Source organism: Entelurus aequoreus, linkage group LG26 (assembly GCF_033978785.1).
Source record: "Entelurus aequoreus isolate RoL-2023_Sb linkage group LG26, RoL_Eaeq_v1.1, whole genome shotgun sequence".
In the NCBI taxonomy this organism is placed as follows: domain Eukaryota; kingdom Metazoa; phylum Chordata; class Actinopteri; order Syngnathiformes; family Syngnathidae; genus Entelurus; species Entelurus aequoreus.
In genome coordinates this window covers 37,216,211-37,236,593 of record NC_084756.1, presented here as the reverse complement: position 1 = coordinate 37,236,593, position 20,383 = coordinate 37,216,211, and the positions used below count along the sequence as shown (strand labels likewise).

The following is a 20,383-nucleotide window of genomic DNA, read 5'->3' as shown; positions in this document are numbered from 1 at the left end:
CTTGTATATATCATGTACACTTCCATCAAACTCTTTGTCACGACTATCATTGTGATGGACAACTTGCTTGGATCACGTCTTCTTCAACTGGATGAGGACATTTGGATGCCAAATATGAAAGAATAATACATGACATTAACGGCAAATTAACCGGCATATCACAAAAAATGATGTGGCGGGCCACATACATTTATGCTGCATACGCGGCACGCAACATAAAACAATGCGGCTTATCACATAAATTAATGCGGCTTATCACATAAATTAATGCGGCATATCACATAAATTAATGCGGCATATCACATAAATTAATGCGGCATATCACATAAATTAATGTGGCATATCACATAAATTAATGCGGCATATCACATAAATTAATGCGGCTTATCACATAAATTAATGCGGCTTATCACATAAATTAATGCGGCATATCACATAAATTAATGCGGCATATCACATAAATTAATGCGGCATATCACATAAATTAATGCGGCATATCACATAAATTAATGTGGCATATCACATAAATTAATGCAGCATATCACATAAATTAATGCGGCTTATCACATAAATTAATGCGGCTTATCACATAAATTAAAGCGGCATATCACATAAATTAATGCAGCATATCACATAAATTAATGCGGCTTATCACATAAATTAATGCGGCTTATCACATAAATTAATGCGGCTTATCACATAAATTTACGCGGCATATCACATAAATTAACGCGGCATATCACATAAATTAACGCGGCATATCACATAAATTAACGCGGCATATCACATAAATTAACGCGGCATATCACATAAATTAAGGCGGCATATCACATAAATTAACGCTGCAAATCACATAAATTAACGCTGCAAATCACATAAATTAATGTGGCATATCACATAAATTAATGCGGCATATCACATAAATTAACGCGGCATATCACATAAATTAACGCGGCATATCACATAAATTAACGCGGCATATCACATAAAATAAGGCGGCATATCACATAAAATAATGCGGCATATCACATAAATTAATGCGGCATATCACATAAATTAATGCGGCATATCACATAAATTAATGTGGCATATCACATAGGCATATCACATAAATTAATGCGGCATATCACATAAATTAACGCGGCAAATCACATAAATTAACGCGGCAAATCACATAAATTAACGCGGCAAATCACATAAATTAATGCGGCAAATCACATAAATTAATGCGGCATATCTCATAGGCATATCACAAATTAATGGGGCATGTCACATAAATTAAAGCGGCATATCACATAAATTAATGCGGCATATCACATAAATTAAAGCGGCATATCACGGCATATCACATAAATTAAAGCGGCATATCACATAAAATAAGGCAGCATATCACACAAATTAATGCGGCATATGACATAAATTAATGCGGCATATCACATAGGCATATCACATAAATTAATGCGGCATATCACATAAATTAATGCGGCATATCACATAGGCATATCACATAAATTAACGCGGCATATCACATAAATTAATGCGGCATATAACAAATTGATACGGTGGACCACCAGCTAAATTAATGCGGCGAACCACAAATTAATGTGGCATATCATAAAAAATTATGTGGCATATCAAATAAATTAAATCGGCATATCTCATAAATTAAAGCGGCATATCACATAAATTAAAGCGGCATATCACATAAATTAATGCGGCATATCACATAAATTAACGCGGCATATCACATAAATTAAATGCGGCATATCACATAAATTAAATGCGGCATATCACATAAATTGATACGGTGGACCACCAGCTAAATTAATGCGGCGAACCACAAATTAATGTGGCAAATCATATAAAAATTATGTGGCATATCATATAAAAATTATGTGGCGGGCCACTTAAATGAAAGCGGCATATCACATAAAATGATGTTGCGGGCCACATAAATTAATGCGGAATATCACATAAATTGATACGGTGGACCACCACATAAATTAATGCGGCGAACCACAAATTAATGTGGCATATCACATAAAATGATGTGGCATATCACATAAAATGATGTGGCATATCATATAAAATGATGTGGAGGGCCACATAAATGAAAGCGGAATGTCACATACAATAATGTGGCGAGCCACATAAAATTAATGCTGCATAAAATGATGTTGCGGGCCACATAAATTAAAACGGCATAACATAAAATGATGTGGCATATCATATAAAAAATGTGGCATATCATATAGAAAATTATGTGGCGGGCCACATAAATTAAAGCGTGATACCACATAAAATGATGTTGCGGGCCACATAAAATAAAGCGTAATATCACATAAAATGATGTTGCGGGCCACATAAATTAAAGCGGAATATCACATAAAATGATGTTGCGGGCCACATAAATTCAAGCGTAATATCACATAAAATGATGTTGCGGGCCACATAAATTAAAGCGGAATGTCACATACAATAATATGGCGAGCCACATAAATTAATGCTGCATAAAATGATGTTGCGGGCCACATAAATGAAAGCGGAATATCACATACAATAATGTTGCGGGCCACATAAATTAATGCTGCATAAAATGATGTTGCGGGCCACATAAATTAATGCTGCATAAAATGATGTTGCGGGCCACATAAATTAACACGGCATAACACATCAAATGATGTGGCATATCGTATAAAAAATTATGCGGCAGGCCACATAAATGACATTGCGGGCCACATCAAATAATGCAGCATATGACATAAAATGGTGCGGCAGGCTACTTAAAATGATGCGGCAGGCCACATAATGACATTGCGGGCCACATCAAATAATGCGGCATATGACATAAAATGATGCGGCAGGCTACTTAAAATGATGCGGCAGGCCACATAAATGACATACAAATCATGTGGCGGGCCAGATTGGCCCCCCCGGGGGCTTTGAGTTTGACACCTGTGATCTAAATGATGTTTTGCAACAAAAACATGGCACTGACACTGGAACAGATTATAGCAAATGTAATGGGACGTTTTGCAGCGGAAGTCGACCTAATGGAGGTTTTCTTTTAAGCATAGCGGAACAGAGTTTCCCGCAGCATCAACTGACCTGCGCTTGTCTTTCATCCAGTCCTTCAGTTTGAGTCCTGGCAGCTCCATCCAGTTGGCCAAGCTCAGCGTGAGCATGGAACCTTCCATGGCCTGCAAGCCGCACACAGACAATTGCACATCAACGCACACTGAAGCAGGGAAATGAGGAGGGGGTGTAGGGGGGGGGGGTGAGGTCTACGTACATGCCAGGCTCCCCCCGGCGGACCCTTCCCCAGGACCAAGTGCGGCACGGCACGCTCGGGCTCGTACCGCCACTCCAGCGGAGACGTGTGCTCCATGCCGAAGTCGCTGTCGGGGAGCAGCAGCGAGTCGAAGAGGACGGCCACCGGGTTGGACGAGCGGCCCTGCAGACCCTCGCACAGATACTCCAGGTCCTGCAGAGGACAGACCGCCACCTTGAGCGTACTCGCCAACCACCTGCCGTGTGTGTGTGTGTGTGTGTGTGTGTGTGTGTGTGTGTGTGTGTGTGTGTGTGTGTGTGTGTGTGTGTGTGTGTGTGTGTGTGTGTGTCGCTACCTGCTCCAGCAGCGACAGGCCGGGCTGCTCGGCCAGCTTGCTGTGCAGCAGGGGGTTGGGGTGCGACGCCTCAGGCGACAGGTAGGGGGTGTAGCCCGACAACAGGTAGGACAGGCAGATCCCTGATGGGCCGTTGCCTAGGAGACGCAGAGCAGAGCTTGGGTGTGGGGGGTCAGGTGTCATGGTTGTCTTGCTTACACTTTCTGCTATTCTGAACTAACCCAACACAGTTTTGAGCCAAAGGGTCACTAGTCCATGCTGGGACACGGAGAGAAGGGCTAGAACTAAACCAGCTCCTTTTCGGACATGTTTGAAAGCTTGCTTGCATGTCTAAGATGTCCACAAAGATAACAGACAACAGTGCCATGACTCAGCATGCCTGAACACAAAGAAGGACCCGCACACACGCTTCCTGAACCCTTCATAGGTGCCACTTGTGTAACCAACACAAAAGGAAAAGAAGTAAAGTTGTAGCGATTTGTAAGACTGGAGACACCAACTGACACATTTTAGACACCTTTCTTTACTGCCACTGTTTTCTAAAATCATTGAAAAACTGTTCAATAACAGATTGGAGAGTTTCATTAACCAACTTAGAATACTAATATAGATACAGAGCTGATATCACTTACTCAGTGGCCTAGTGGTTAGAGTGTCCGCCCTGAGATGGGTAGGTTGTGAGTTCAAACCCCGGCCGAGTCATACCAAAGACTATAAAAGTGGGAGCAATTACCTCCCTGCTTGGCACTCTGCATCAAAGGTTGGAATTGGGGGTTAAATCACTGCTGCTGCTCACTGCTCCCCTCACCTCCCCTCCCAAGGGGTGATCAAGGGTGATGGGTCAAATGCAGAGAATAATTTCGCCATACCTCGTGTGTGTGTGACAATCATTGGTACTTTAACTTTATTTTAACACCCATGGCTTCAATTAAAATAACACGGCAGGCCACATAAATTATTGCGGAATATCACATAAAATAATGTGGCTGGCCACATAAATGAATGCGGCATATCACATAAATAATGTGGCATATCATATAAAAAATGATGTTGCGGGCCACATAAATTAAAGCAGAATATCACATAAAATAATGTGGCAGGCCATATACATTAATGTGGCATGTCACCTAAATTAATGCAGCGTTTCACATAAAATGATGTGGCATATCATATAAAAAATTATGTGACGGCATATCACATAAATTTATGTGGCATATCATATAAAAAATGATGTTACAGGCCACGTAAATTAATGCGGAATATCACATAAAATAATGTGGCATATCATATAAAAAATTATGTGACGGCATATCACATAAATTTATGTGGCATATCATATAAAAAATGATGTTACAGGCCACGTAAATTAAAGCGGAATATCACATAAAATAATGTGGCTGGCCACATAAATTAAAGCGGCATATCACATAAATAATGTGGCATATCATATAAAAAATGATGTTGCGGGCCACATAAATAAATCACAATATCACATAAAATAATGTGGCGGCCATATACATTAATGTGGCATGTCACCTAAATTAATGCAGCGTTTCACATACAATAATAATGTGGCATATCATATATAAAATATGATGTTGCGGGCCACATAAATTAAAGCGGAATATCACATAAATTAATGTGGCGACCATATACATTAATGTGGCATGTCACCTAAATTAATGCAGCGTTTCACATAAAATGATGTGGCATATCATATAAAAAATTATGTGACGGGCCACGTAAATTAAAGCGGAATATCACATAAAATAATGTGGCTGGCCACATAAAATAATGTGGCTGGCCACATAAATGAATGCGGCATATCACATAAATAATGTGGCATATCATATAAAAAATGATGTTGCGGGCCACATAAATAAAGCAGAATATCACATAAAATAATGTGGCGGGCCATATACATTAATGTGGCGTGTCACCTAAATTAATGCAGCGTTTCACATAAATAATGTGGCATATCATATATAAAATATGATGTTGCGGGCCACATAAATTAAAGCAGAATATCACATAAAATAATGTGGCAGGCCATATACATTAATGTGGCATGTCACCTAAATTAATGCAGCGTTTCACATAAAATGATGTGGCATATCATATAAAAAATTATGTGACGGCATATCACATAAATTTATGTGGCATATCATATAAAAAATGATGTGGCGGGCCACTTAAATTAATGCGGCATATCATATAAAAAATGATGTTACGGGCCACATACATTAAAGCGGAATATCACATAAAATAATGTGGCTGGCCACATAAATTAACGCGGCATATCACATAAATAATGTGGCATATCATATAAAAAATGATGTTGCGGGCCACATAAATAAAGCAGAATATCACATAAAATAATGTGGCGGGCCATATACATTATTGTGGCATGTCACCTAAATTAATGCAGCGTTTCACATAAAATGATGTGGCATATCATATAAAAACTGATGACAACTTAACGCAGGAAACAAAAGCTAAGACTTAGCATAAACTATGGACATGAAACAAAAAACTCGCTAACAGTGGCGTGAATAAACAAAACTTACTTTGACGAGGCATGGAACGAGCATCAAACTACGGCAAGGGAAGAGCATGAAACAATCAATGTACAGAGCATGAAATGAACATCAACAGAGCATGAACTATGGCATGAGCAGAGCAGCACAGAGTAATGTCGCCAGGACGACTAACTGCCAAAACAGGCTTAAATAATAGTCTCTGTTTAGAGCAGGTGCGGGATTCGAACCCATGAGGCAGGTGGAACTAATGAGTCGTCATGGAAACTAAAACAAACAAGGGTGCACAAAAACAGGAACTCGTGGAGTCCAAAAAATAACAAAACATAATCCAGACCACAGAACATGACGGTTGCGGCCCACAAATGCGGAATATCACATAAAATAATGTGGCATACCATATAAAAAAATGATGTGGCGGGCCACTTAATTAACGCGGCATATCAAATAAAATGATGTTGCGGGCCATATAAATTCACGCGGCATATCACATAAAATAATGTGGCATATCATATGAAAATGATGGCTTTAATCAAAATTACCAATGCAATAGTTGGTAAACAATGTGCATCATCATTTGACACACTCATTCACAATATTTGAGTACAAAAAATAGAACGGTATGGCATCAGAGGGTTGGTCCTGAACCGAGTAAGAGGCTACTTAACCAACAGGAAACAAAACGTGAAGATAGGCGAACAACGCTGAATATATCCTGTGGTGTACCCCAGGGATCAATACCGGGACCAAAATTGTTCAATCGACATTGGTGAAGTTACAAAAGACGTGAAAGTTAGTATTATTTGCGGACGTTTTGTTCATGAGAGAACACACAGAAGCCAATACAAATATTAACAAAAGAAATGGTTTGACGAAGACGGACTCTCTTTCAAGCTTAGTAAAATGATGATTATATTCGTAAACAGTAGAAGGGAAACAAACAAAATAGAGTAGATATTAAAAGAGTATCAGAAAACACATTTTTAGATGTAATAATAGATGACAAAATTAACTGCAAATCTCATAAAAATATACAACATAAAGTAGCGTACAAACACTGGCGCGGTGCTTCAAAACATAGCTAGCTAGTAGCGGTAAACGTCTCGCCGTAGTGTTTTAGCTACTTCTAAATCACTAATTCTCGCCTTTGTGGCGACAAATCGGCAAAGTTTCTTACAATAATAGCTAAACATGCTTCACTACACACCGTAGGAGGATACAATAGCTAACCGCTAACAGTAAGCTAGCGCTCCTGAAACAAATGGGTGGATATACAAATATCGGCAGTAACGATACCAAGTACAAGCGCATCTCGTGGATAATACAATGTCATCAATATTTTTCATTATCACTAAACATTTTGTCATTTTGTTATTGTTTATAAAGTCAGGAAATACGTCCCCGGACGCAGGAGAACTTGAATTATGACCAATGTACGATCATGTAACTACTTGGTATTTGGTTTGATTTGGAGTATCAGCCAAAACTTACATAAAGTATCAAACAACAGAAGAATAAGTGATTATTACATTTGAACAGAAGTGTAGATAAAACATGTTGAAACGGAAAGTAAGCAGATATTAACAGTAAATGAACAAGCAGATTAATAATCCATCATAATATTGACAAAATAATAGAATATAAATGACAATATGTTACTTAGGGGTGTAACGGTACACAAAAATTTCGGATCGGTACGTACCTCGGTTTAGAGGTCACGGTTCGGTTCATTTTCGGTACAGTAAGAAAACAACAAAATATACATTTTTAGGTTATTTAGTTACCAAATTTGCAAAATCTTCCACCAAAAATATTTTTCTTAGTGTAATATTTGATGTGAAGTAATGGGAACCTTGGATAGGTCAATAATTCATAATAACATTGATTTTGATTCAATATTATGTTTTGAGCAATGACAGTTTGAAAGAAAACAAAAACAGCTTTGTTTTATTAGTCAACATTGCAACTTTTTCTAAATGACATTTAACCTTTAAGCTTTTTTATTTCACTTTTGTTATGTTTTTGTTTATTTTAGTAGTATTTTTAGAATGTGCCGTGGGCCTTTAAAACATTAGCTGTGGGCCGCAAATGGTCTCCGGGGCACACTTTTGACACCCCTGCTATAGATAATACAAAATTAAATGTGATAAATCTATGGATAAAAAGCAGAGCCTGGCGACGCATGCGCGTTTATCATAACTCTCTCTCTCTCTCTCTGTCTCTGCCCCTCCCTCACCAATGCTGCTGTTTGTTTTGTTTTTAACCCCTTCTTAACCCTGAACGTACATTGAAAATACACGCAACCCTAACTTAAAATGCCGGACATTTGAGGCATTTAAGAAACTCCGCCCTGACAGCTCCGCAAAAGAGGACATGTCCGGTGAAAAGAGGACGTATGGTCAGTCTATCCTAGCCCGTTAGCTGCTAGCATGCCGCGTGTTGTGCCTCGGTGTGCATTGTTTACACAACGTGCGTTACGCTACTTAATATGTCCGTGTGGAAACTCGTTCGGTACACCTCCGAACCGAACCGGAACCCCCGTACCAAAACGGTTCAATACAAATAGACATACTGTTACACCCCTAATGTTACTGCATACGTCCGCGGACTAATTAGGAGACTTTGTTTGTTTACTTACTACTAAAAGACAAGTTGTCTAGTATGTTGACTATTTTATTTAAGGACAAAATTCTTATTTGATTGCAATAAGAATATGTTTAATGCATCATAAGATTTCCAAATAAATTAAAGCCAATAATGACATTTTTTGTGGTTCCCTTTATTTTGAAAAGTATCGGAATATATACATTTTGGTACCGCTACCAAAAAATTACCGTATTTTTCGGACTATAAATCACAGTTTTTTTTTCATAGTTTGGGTGCGATTTATACTCAGGAGCGACTTATGTGTGAAATGATGAACACATTAGCGTAAAATATCAAATACTATTAGTTATCTCATTCACGTAAGAGACTAGACGTATAAGATTTCATGAGATTTAGTGATGAGTTACAGATTGTTTGGTAAACGTATAGCATGTTGTATATGTTATAGTTATTTGAATGACTCTTACCATAATATGTTACGTTAACATACCAGTTGGTTATTTATGCCTCATATAACGTACACTTATTCAGCCTGTTGTTCACTATTCTTTAGACATTTTAAATTGCCTTTCAAATGTCTATTCTTGCTGTTGGCTTTTATCAAATACATTTCCCCCAAAAAATGCGACTTATACTCCACTGCGACTTATATATGTTTTTTTCCTTCTTTATTATGCATTTTTAGGCCGGTGCGACTTATACTCCGGAGCAATTTTTAGTCCTAAAAATATGGTAATAATCCATCATAATATTGACAAAATAATAGGTGTATAAATGACACAATATGTTACTGCATACGTCAGCAGACTAATTAGGAGTCTTTGTTTGTTTACTTACTACTAAAAGACAAGTTGTCTAGTATGTTCACTCTTTTATTTAAGGACAAAATTCTTATTTGATTGCAATAAGAAACATACTGTATGTTTCATGTATCATAAGATTTCCCGGTAAATTAAAGGCCCACTGAAAGCCACTACTAGCGACCACGCAGTCTGATAGTTTATATATCAATGATGAAATCTTAACATTGCAACACATGCCAATACGGCCGGGTTAACTTATAAAGTGACATTTTAAACTTCCCGCCACACTTCCGGTTGAAAACGTCTATGTATGATGACGTATGTGCGTGACGTCAACGGTTGATACGGAAGTATTCGGACACATTGAATCCTATACAAAAAACTCTGTTTTCATCTCAAAATTCCACAGTATTCTGGACATCTGTGTTGGTGAATCTATTGCAATTTGTTTAATGAAGAAGAAAGCTGTAGGTGGGATCGGTGTATTAGCGGCTGGCTGCAGCAACACAACCAGGAGGATTTTGACTTGGATAGCAGACGCGCTATCCGACGCTAGCCGCCGACCGCATCGATGATCGGGTGAAGTCCTTCGTCGCGCCGTCGATCGCTGGAACGCAGGTGAGCACGGGTGTTGATGAGCAGATGAGGGCTGGCTAATGTTCAATGGATATCTAATGTTTTAGCATAGCTCTGTCGAGGTCCCGTAGCTAAGTTAGCTTCTATGGCGTCGTTAGCAACAGCATTGCTAGGCTTCGCCAGGTTGGACAGCGTTAACCGTGTGGTTACAGGTCCAGTGTTTGGTAGTATTGTTGATCTGCTGTCTATCCTTCCAGTCAGGGGTTTATTTATTTTGTTTCTATCTGCATTTAAGCACGATGCTATCACGTTAGCTCCGTAGCTGAAGTGCTTCGCCGATTTATTGCCGTGGAGATAAAAGTCACTGTGAATGTCCATTTCGCGTCCTCGACTCTCATTTTCAAGAGGATATAGTATCCGAGGTGGTTTAAAATACAAATCCGTGATCCACAATAGAAAAAGGAGAGAGTGTGGAATCCAATGAGCCAGCTTGTACCTAAGTTACGGTCCGAGCGAAAAAAGATTCGTCCTGCACTGCACTCTAGTCCTTCACTCTCACGTTCCTCATCCACGAATCTTTCATCCTGGCAAATTAATGGGGTAATCGTTGCTTTCTCGGTCCGAAACGCTCTCGCTGCTGGTGTAAACAATGGGGAAATGTGAGGAGCCTTTCAACCTGTGACGTCACGCTACTTCCGGTACAGGCAAGGCTTTTTTTTTATCAGCGACCAAAAGTTGCGAACTTTATCGTCGATGTTCTCTACTAAATCCTTTCAGCAAAAATAAGGCAACATCGCAAAATGATCAAGTATGACACATAGAATGGATCTGCTATCCCCGTTTAAATAAGAATATTTCATTTCAGTAGGCCTTTAAAGCCAATAATGACATTTTTTTGTGGTTCCCTTTATTTTGAAAAGTATCGAAATATATACATTTTGGTACCGCTATAAAATAATAGTATCGGGACAAGCCTACTATATACATAAATAATATCTGCAATGCTAACACATGTTTTGTGTGGCGATGAGGCACGTTCTGAACACGGGGGAAGTGGAACCATAAAAAGATGGCTGGGCATTAACTGTCAGTAAACTTAAATAAATATGAAAACGGAATATTTGGATATCATTAAAATGTAAAACGGATGCAAATTATGGTGAATGAAACTCAAATAGAAAGAGTAAAGTAACCATATTTGAGCTGTAGGTGCCAATCTAAAATGGAATCTACAAATTAATCTTTGTTACGGCGGATTGTTTACCCAAGATGCAGACGGAACTCCGGAGGCAGCGTGTAGGTAGGACAGGGATTTATTTAGCATAAATCAGTCAGGAAATACAAGTCAACAGAAAAGCATGCTGATAGCATGGGAAGCTATGGCGAAGCTTACCATATTTTTTGGACTATAAGTCGCACCTGAGTATAAGTCGCACCGGCCGAAAATGCATAATAAAGAAGGAAAAAAACATATATAAGTCGCACTGGAGTTTTAGTCGCATTTTTGGGGGAAATGTATTTGATAAAAGCCAACAGCAAGAATAGACATTTGAAAGGCAATTTAAAATAAATAAAAATAGTGAACAACAGGCTGAGAAGGTGCCTGGTATGTTAACGTAACATATTATGGTAAGAGTCATTCAAATAACTATAACATATAGAACATGCTATACGTTTACCAAACAATCTGTCACTCCTAATCGCTAAATCCCATGAAATCTTATACGTCTAGAACAGGGGTCACCAACCAAGAGCTACTTCTTGGGTAGTGATTAATGTGAAGGGCTACCAGTTTGATACACACTTAAATAAATTGCCAGAAATAGCCAATTTGCTCAATTTACCTTTAACTCTATGTTATTATTAATAATTAATGATATTTACACTTAATTGAACGGTTTAAAAGAGGAGAAAACACGAAAAAAAATGACAATTAAATTTTGAAACATATTTCATCTTCAAATTCGACTCTTTAAAATTCAAAATTCAACCGACAAAAAGAAGAGAAAAACTAGCTAATTCGAATCTTTTTGAAAAAAAAAAAAAAATAATTTATGGAACATCATAAGTAATTTTTCCTGATTAAGATTAATTTTAGAATTTTGATGACATGTTTTAAATAGGTTCAAATCCAATCTGCACTTTGTTAGAATATATAACAAATTGGACCAAGCTACATTTCTAACAAATCATTATTTCTTCTAGATTTTCCAGAACAAAAATTTTAAAAGAAATTCAAAAGACTTTGAAATAAGATTTGAATTTCATTCTACAGATTTTGTAGATTTGCCAGAATATTTTTTTTGAATTTGAATCATAGTAAGTTTGAAGAAATATTTCACAAATATTCTTCGTCGAAAAAACAGAAGCTAAAATGAAGAATTAAATTAAAATGTATTTATTATTCTTTACAATAAAAAAAATAAATTTACTTGAACATTGATTTAAATTGTCAGGAAAGAAGAGGAAGGAATTTAAAAGGTAAAAAGGTATATGTGCCTAAAAATCCTAAAATCATTTTTAGGGTTGTATTTTTTCTCTAAAATTGTCTTTCTGAAAGTTATAAGAAGCAAAGTAAAGAAATTAATTAATTTATTTAAACAAGTGAAGACCAAGTCTTTAAAATATTTTCTTGGATTTTCAAATTCTATTTGAGTTTTGTCTCCCTTAGAATTAAAAATGTCGGGCAAAGCGAGACCAGCTTGCTAGTAAGTAAATAAAATTTAAAAAATAGAGGCAGCTCACTGGTAAGTGCTGCTATTTGAGCTATTTTTAGAACAGGCCTGCGGGCTACTCATCTGGGGCCGTACTTATCAAGCTTCTTAGAGTGCCATTTTACACTTAAGTCCTGAGAATTTGCGAAATTTAGTCCTACTCTCAAACTTAAGAATAAAAGCTTTTTATCAACGTTCTTAAGTGTAAGAATCACTCCTACTCTCCACGATATTTAAGAGACCTTCAGAGGTGTCTTAAGTGGTTAGGAGTTGCCAGCAGGGGATGGCACTGAGGCGAGGGAGACGTGCGCGAACGTTCAGGGAGCGGAACAATGTTTTTTTTTTTTTTGATGACGAGCAGCTGATCAAACGGTATCGTTTAGACAGAGCGGATATTATTTTTGTCACAGATTTAATACTTTTCGATTCCTTGTTGATTTCTGCATGTGTCTGCAGTGGGCTAGTATATATAGAGCCACCCACACCAGTTTCAAATTAGTTGCCTAATTAATGAATTGGAAAGAAAATGTTATGACAGTAGCGTATGTGTGTGGCCGTGAGGTGAGTGACGTCAGTGAGTGTGTGGGCGAGAGAAGAGAGGGAGTGGTAGCGTGAGTGCCGGCGGGGACTAGTTTGTTTTGTATTATTTTGTAGTTTATTGTCAAAATATACACTCCCATTGTCCACTTAAATATTTCTAAGATATTTCTTTATTCTTAGACAAGGGATTCCCTTCCGTGATTGGTCATTTCTATGCACACAGAAATGACGTCACCTAAAATTCCGTTTACGGCACATAGTAATGTCGTAATTCAGCTCTGAGTGTGACACTTAAGATTCAGTCCTACACTTCGCTGAAAGTGTGAGTAAGACGCTTGATAACTAACTTTTAAGTGCAGCTTTCAGCGAATAATTTATTTACTCTTAAGTCAACTCTTAGCAGACTTCTTAGTAGTAATTCTAAGAAGCTTGATAAGTACGGCCCCTGGTCCTTACGGGCTACCTGGTGCCCGCGGGCACCGCGTTGGTGACCCCTGCTCTAGTCTCTTACGTGAATGAGATCAATAATATTATTTGATATTTTACACTAATGTGTTAATCATTTCACACATAAGTCGCTCCTGAGTATAAGTCGTACCCCCGGCCAAACTATGAAAAAAAACTGCCACTTATAGTCCGAAAAATACCGTACTCCAAGAACAGGAATCACAAAGGTAACTTGTTGCATGAGCAAACAAGACAGGAATAAGTAGCTCTCTGATTAGTGCCCGGGAGCACGAATCAGATGAAGGTGAAATAATCAGCACCCACGGCAACCAAGAAAAAACAAACCCCGGGGTGCTGAAACAGAACTAAGGGAGTCTAACTAAACAAAACACGAACCAGGCAACGGATCATGACAACCTTGTAACAAAGCAAGTGTCAACGTTGAATGAAATAAAATACACTACCGTTCAAAAGTTTGGGGTCACATTGAAATGTTCTTATTTTTGAAGGAAAAGCACTGTACTTTTCAATGAAGACAACTTTAAACTAGTCTTAACTTGAAAGAAATACACTCTATTAGAGATGTCCGATAATATCGGCCGATAACTGCGTTAAAATGTAATATCGGAAATTATCGGTATCGTTTTTTTTTATTATCGGTATCGTTTTTGTTTTTGTTTTTAAATTAAATCCACATAAAAAACACAAGATACACTTACAATTAGTGCACCAACCCAAAAAAACCTCCCTCCCCCATTTACACTCATTCACACAAAAGGGTTGTTTCTTTCTGTTATTAATATTCTGCTTCCTACATTATATATCAATATATATCAATACAGTCTGCAAGGGATACAGTCCGTAAGCACACATGATTGTGCGTGCTGCTGCTCCACTAATAATACTAACCTTTAACAGTTAATTTTACTCATTTTCATTCATTACTAGTTTCTATGTAACTGTTTTTATATTGTTTTACTTTCTTTTTTATTCAAGAAAATGTTTTTAATTTATTTAATTTTATTTAATTAATTTTTTTAAAAAGTACCTTATCTTCACTATACCTGGTTGTCCAAATTAGGCATAATAATGTGTTCATTCATTACTAGTTTCTATGTAACTGTTTTTATATTGTTTTACTTTCTTTTTTATTCAAGAAAATGTTTTTAATTTATTTAATTTTTTATTTTTGTATTTTTTTTAAAAGTACCTTATTTTCACCATACCTGGTTGTCCAAATTAGGCATAATAATGTGTTCATTCCACGACTGTATATATCGGTTGATATCGGTATCGGTTGATATCGGTATCGGTAATTAAAGAGTTGGACAATATCGGAATATCGGATATCGGCAAAAAGCCATTATCGGACATCCCTACACTCTATACATTGCTAATGTGGTAAATGACTATTCTAGCTGCAAATGTCTGCTTTTTGGTGCAATATCTACATAGGTGTATAGAGGCCCATTTCCAGCAACTATCACTCCAGTGTTCTAATGGTACAATGTGTTTGCTCATTGGCTCAGAAGGCTAATTGATGATTAGAAAACCCTTGTGCAATCATGTTCACACATCTGAAAACACTTTAGCTCGTTACAGAAGCTACAAACCTGACATTCCTTTGAGCAGATTGAGTTTCTGGAGCATCACATTTGTGGGGTCAATTAAACGCTCAAAATGGCCAGAAAAAGAGAACTTTCATCTAAACTCGACAGTCTATTCTTGTTCTTAGAAATGAAGGCTATTCCACTAAATTGTTTGGGTGACCCCAAACTTTTGAACGGTAGTGTATATACTCTCTCCATTCTGTTGCTTGACTTATCCTGCACTCCTCTTTCATCCTCTTGAACGAACCAAACGGAGGATCAGCATGACACAGCACATTGTGTCATGACGTAACCTTCTGGTGTGACTCAGGTGTGCATCGGGTGTGCTGGTGTAACACGACCTGACATCAATAAGTCAGGCAAAGTCTTCATTGTGTCGTTATGTTAATAGCTGAACAACTACTAATATTACCTGCATGTTTTATTGCTGTAGTCACAGGACGTGTGTTCTTTGCCACAGTAAAGATTAACTAAGGACGACTATAAAACTGTAAAACAAAACGTTATCTCCTTTTTTTCTTATGTTTATTGTTCATGCGGAATATTCCACCTGTTGACTGAGGTATGATTCAGTCACTACATTTCTCCTGCATGATTGTTATTGTGCCTTTTTCCTGGCTTCTGATGGGCTAAAGTGGCCTCACAAAGTTTATAGCGCCCCCTTTTGTTTTGCCATGCACTCAACCTGAAAGCGTGTACCGTATTTTTCGCAGTATAAGTCGCACCGGCCGAAAATGCATAATAAATAGGGATGTCCGATAATGGCTTTTTGCCGATATCCGATATTCCGATATTGTCCAACTCTTTAATTACCGATATCAACCGATACCGATATCAACCGATATATGCAGTCGTGAATTAACACATTATTATGCCTAATTTGGACAACCAGGTATGGTGAAGATAAGGTACTTTTTTTTTAAATTAGTAAAATAAGATAAATAAATTAAAAACATTTTCTTGAATAAAAAAGAAAGTACAACAATATAAAAACAGTTACATAGAAACTAGTAATGAATGAAAGCCGATATTATCGGTCGATAAATGCGTTAAAATGTAATATTGGAAATTATCGGTATCGTTTTTTTTTATTATCGGTATCGGGGTTTTTTTTTTTGGTTTTTTTTTTTAATTAAATCAACATAAAAAACACAAGATACACTTACAATTAATGCACCAACCCAAAAAAACCTCCCTCCTCATTCACACAAAGGGTTGTTTCTTTCTGTTATTAATATTCTGCTTCCTACATTATATATCAATATATATCAGGGGTGGGCAAATAATTTTTACCGGGGGCCGCATGAGCAACCCGAGCACTGCTGGAGGGCCACACTGACTATATTTCAATTCAATTTTGCTCAAATTATTTTTGATATACCGTAAGATAGATAATAATAATAATAATATTTTCATTTAACCTAACTTATCTTTATACAAAAGCAGATGGCTTTTGATGCTTTTATTTTTAACACTTTCTTACACAACACTTCCTGATGTACATTACAATACAAAAATGTCAATTTCTGTCACTTTATCCTGCATCCTCTTTGTTGTAGAACCTTTATTTAACCAGATAAGAAAACGTGAACGTAGCACGCCTGTAAGGTGATTGGCGAAGAAGGAGGAAGCGTTACTGTTGCGGAAATGAGGAATGAGGATTGGTTTTCCTTTTGGAAAGAACGAGATAAGTTGAGCTGTGTTAGTATAGCATGCTCAATAAAAGTTTAAAAAGTGCATCAGACTTGGTGTGCACTTCTTCTGGACGCTACAATTGATGTCAGAAGTGGGATGAAATGCCTCCCAGTTCGCCTTGCCATCAAACCTGGGAGTCTTCATTGAGGGCGGAATTCCCCCCGTGGCAAGCAGCGTGGCTGCACCTGTAAACACTCTCTCTCTCTCTGTCTCTCTCTCTCTCTGTCTCTCTCTCTCTTTGCGGCGAGCTCCTCACGTAGCACACAAACAGCGCAGTATGCGCAAAGTTTTACTTCTGCCACCAATTGTAGCGTCCAGAAGAAGTGCACATCAAGTCTGACGCTCTTTTTAAACTTTTATTGAGCAAGCTATACTAACACAGCTCAACATATCTCGTTCCTTCCACACGCACGTCTCCTCACTCCTCATTTACGCAACTGAAGAAGACAACATCTACTTCAGCAGGTCGTTACACTATATTCTTTAAACACAGCAACGTGTGTACCACAAATAAGCACACAGCTTTACCTTTACTTGGCAGTCCATGTCTTGTTGAAAACACGCCATTCGTCATCAACTTTTCTCTTTTTAGCGTCTCGGGGATAACCGCTGTGCGCCTTCCCTCACAGGACATACGCACATATAACACTTTTCAAAATAAAAGCAGCACAGTTGTATTGCACGCACGACAAAGATGTTTTTTTTAAATTATTTTGTAATTTGAGATTGCCGCTGCGCGCACGAGCATACGTCCACACGGAAGTAATACAAATAACGCTTTTCAAACAAAAGCAGCACCGTTGTATTGCACACTCGAAATAGATGCTTTTTAAAATTTATTTTGTAATTTATAATTGGCCTCACGCGGGCCGGACAGGGACGTACAAAGGGCCGGATGCGGCCCGCGGGCCGCACAATGCCCAGGTCTGATATATATTAATACAGTCTGCAAGGGATACAGTCCGTAAGCACACATGATTGTGCGTGCTGCTGCTCCACTAATAGTACTAACCTTTAACACTTCATTTTACTCATTTTCATTAATTACTAGTTTCTATGTAACTGTTTTTATATTGTTTTACTTTCTTTTTTTATTCAAGAAAATGTTTTTAATTTATTTATCTTATTTTATTTTATAATTTTTTAAAAAAAGTACCTTATCTTCACCATACCTGGTTGTCCAAATTAGGCATAATAATGTGTTAATTCACGACTGTATATATCGGTTGATATCGGTATCGGTTGATATCGGTATCGGTAATTAAAGAGTTGGACAATATCGGAATATCGGATATCGGCAAAAAGACATTATCGGACATCCCTAAAAATTAGTCAAATGAAGTGTTAAAAGTTAGTACTATTAGTGGAGCAGCAGCACGCACAATCATGTGTGCTTACGGACTGTATCCCTTGCAGACTGTATTGATATATATTGATATATAATGTAGGAACCAGAATATTGATACAGAAGAAATGGGGGGGGAGGGAGGTTTTTTGGGTTGGTGCACTAATTGTAAGTGTATCTTGTGTTTTTTATGTTGATTTAATAAAAATAAAAAATAAAAAAAATAAAAACGATACAGATAATAAAAAAAACGATACCGATAATTTCCGATATTACATTTTAACGCATTTATCGGCCGATTGTAAGTGTATCTTGTGTTTTTTATGTTGATTTAATAAAAAAAATAAAATAATAAAAAACGATAAAGATAATAAAAAAAACGATACCGATAATTTCCGATATTACATTTTAACGCATTTATCCCTAAATCAAAACCAAGTTTATTTTAATACAGATTATTTTACAGCTGTTTATCTATTTTTTGGAGGACTGTACTTAATCATAGAACTGACATCCGATGGTATTAAAAAAGTATTGATTTTGAATCGAGAATCGTTTTGAATCTAGAATCATTTTTGAATGGAATCGTTAACTTGAAGAATCGAATCGATTCGAATCGTGTGGTGGCCAAAGAATCTCCTTCGCGATATGTAAATCTAATCCATTGTTAATTAAGAATTAATAACATAATAAAAAGTTTTTTTCCAAAATGGCGCCCGCTGTAGTGGCTGCTGGTTGCCGGAGCTCTGTGCACGTGTGTATCCACCTTTTGTGTCCATGATCTTTCCTTCTTGTTTTCATGTGGTTTTTGCCTTTTGGTTCGGGCCGCGCAACTATCGCGACTTCCGTGCTGCTTTTTTTTGGTGAACTTTTGATCTGCCTCGGGGCGGGGGGGGGGGGTGGGGGGGGGGGGGGGGGGGGGGGGCCTTTCGGCCATGGCCAAGTTTGCAACCGGAGACCAGCTGCTGGCTCTCTGCCACGCCCGAGTCCGTGTGGACGAACCGGAGGACACGCGGAGGAGTTGGTTTTGGGAGTGGAAACGCACGGGCTTCACGCTCCAGTTTGCCTGGACGGATTCTCGCTCGAGAGCTAGTGGGCAGCCTGGGACGGAGTCGGCTCTCTCGGTTGCTTTGTTGGGTCTGCTCCTGTCTTTTCACCCGAGTGGACGATGGCATGGCGCACTGCAAGGGCCACCACGACGCAATCATGTACGTGTAATATGTATTATTTATTGCTCAGTTTTTTGTATTTTCATTGCGTTTTACTTTTGTAGCTGTGTGTAGAAATAGCACCAATGAAGTGGCAGCTGGTTGCATTCGCTCTGTTCTCTTTTGTCTTTTATGTAATGTTTCCCTCTTTTTTTAATGTGCTTTACCTTATTTTTGTAGAATTTTGTATCTGCTCTGCAACAACATCATTTTCCCCATCGCGGAATAAATAAAGTCTATCCTAATATCATTATTATTATTAGGTCGTTTAGAGAAGCCTTGACACAACCACTCGAATGGCTCGACAACAAGTGTGTGTTTTTCTTACCAATAATCACCACAGGCAGGATCTCTCCGGACTCGATTTCTTTGTCGCAGCGCTCCATGCTGTCTGGTGAGAGAGAAGAGAGACAAAGGAAGTCGACGGGTGTTAGAAGTCATTAGAACGTTAACAAAGCGGCGGCGGCGACATCGTTGTGTTCTTTGTGATCTCAGCTAACGAGCACACGGAGCAGGGGCCGCTTCTTGTTGCCGTGGTTACCGGCAGCCGCGCGCGGCGTCACGTCTCCGCTGACCTCGCCCGCCGACCTCAGGTGTCACACACCAAGGAGTCAAATGAACTTTAACGGTTGACAGTTAAATAAGGCTTTTGTCGTTTGTCGTCACAGAATGTCA

General features: G+C 38.1%; 1 protein-coding gene across 2 annotated transcripts in view; it reads right to left on the bottom strand.

The window, feature by feature from the left end:
* Nucleotides 1–20,094, bottom strand: part of osgn1 (oxidative stress induced growth inhibitor 1) — a 34,328-nt gene extending 14,234 nt beyond the window's left edge. Inside the window, exons 1-5 of one of the 2 annotated variants that reach the window (XM_062037673.1) lie at nucleotides 20,037–20,085; nucleotides 6,194–6,221; nucleotides 3,627–3,763; nucleotides 3,293–3,484; nucleotides 3,109–3,200 (exon numbers count right to left, since the gene is read on the bottom strand). In XM_062037673.1, coding sequence (XP_061893657.1) covers nucleotides 3,109–3,200; nucleotides 3,293–3,484; nucleotides 3,627–3,763; nucleotides 6,194–6,206 — 434 coding nt within the window. In that variant the 5' untranslated portion in view covers nucleotides 6,207–6,221; nucleotides 20,037–20,085. Of the gene's footprint in view, nucleotides 1–3,108; nucleotides 3,201–3,292; nucleotides 3,485–3,626; nucleotides 3,764–6,193; nucleotides 6,222–20,036 lie in introns of both variants that reach the window. The other variant, XM_062037672.1, reaches the window with a different exon arrangement.
* Nucleotides 20,095–20,383: the final 289 nt, after the last annotated feature.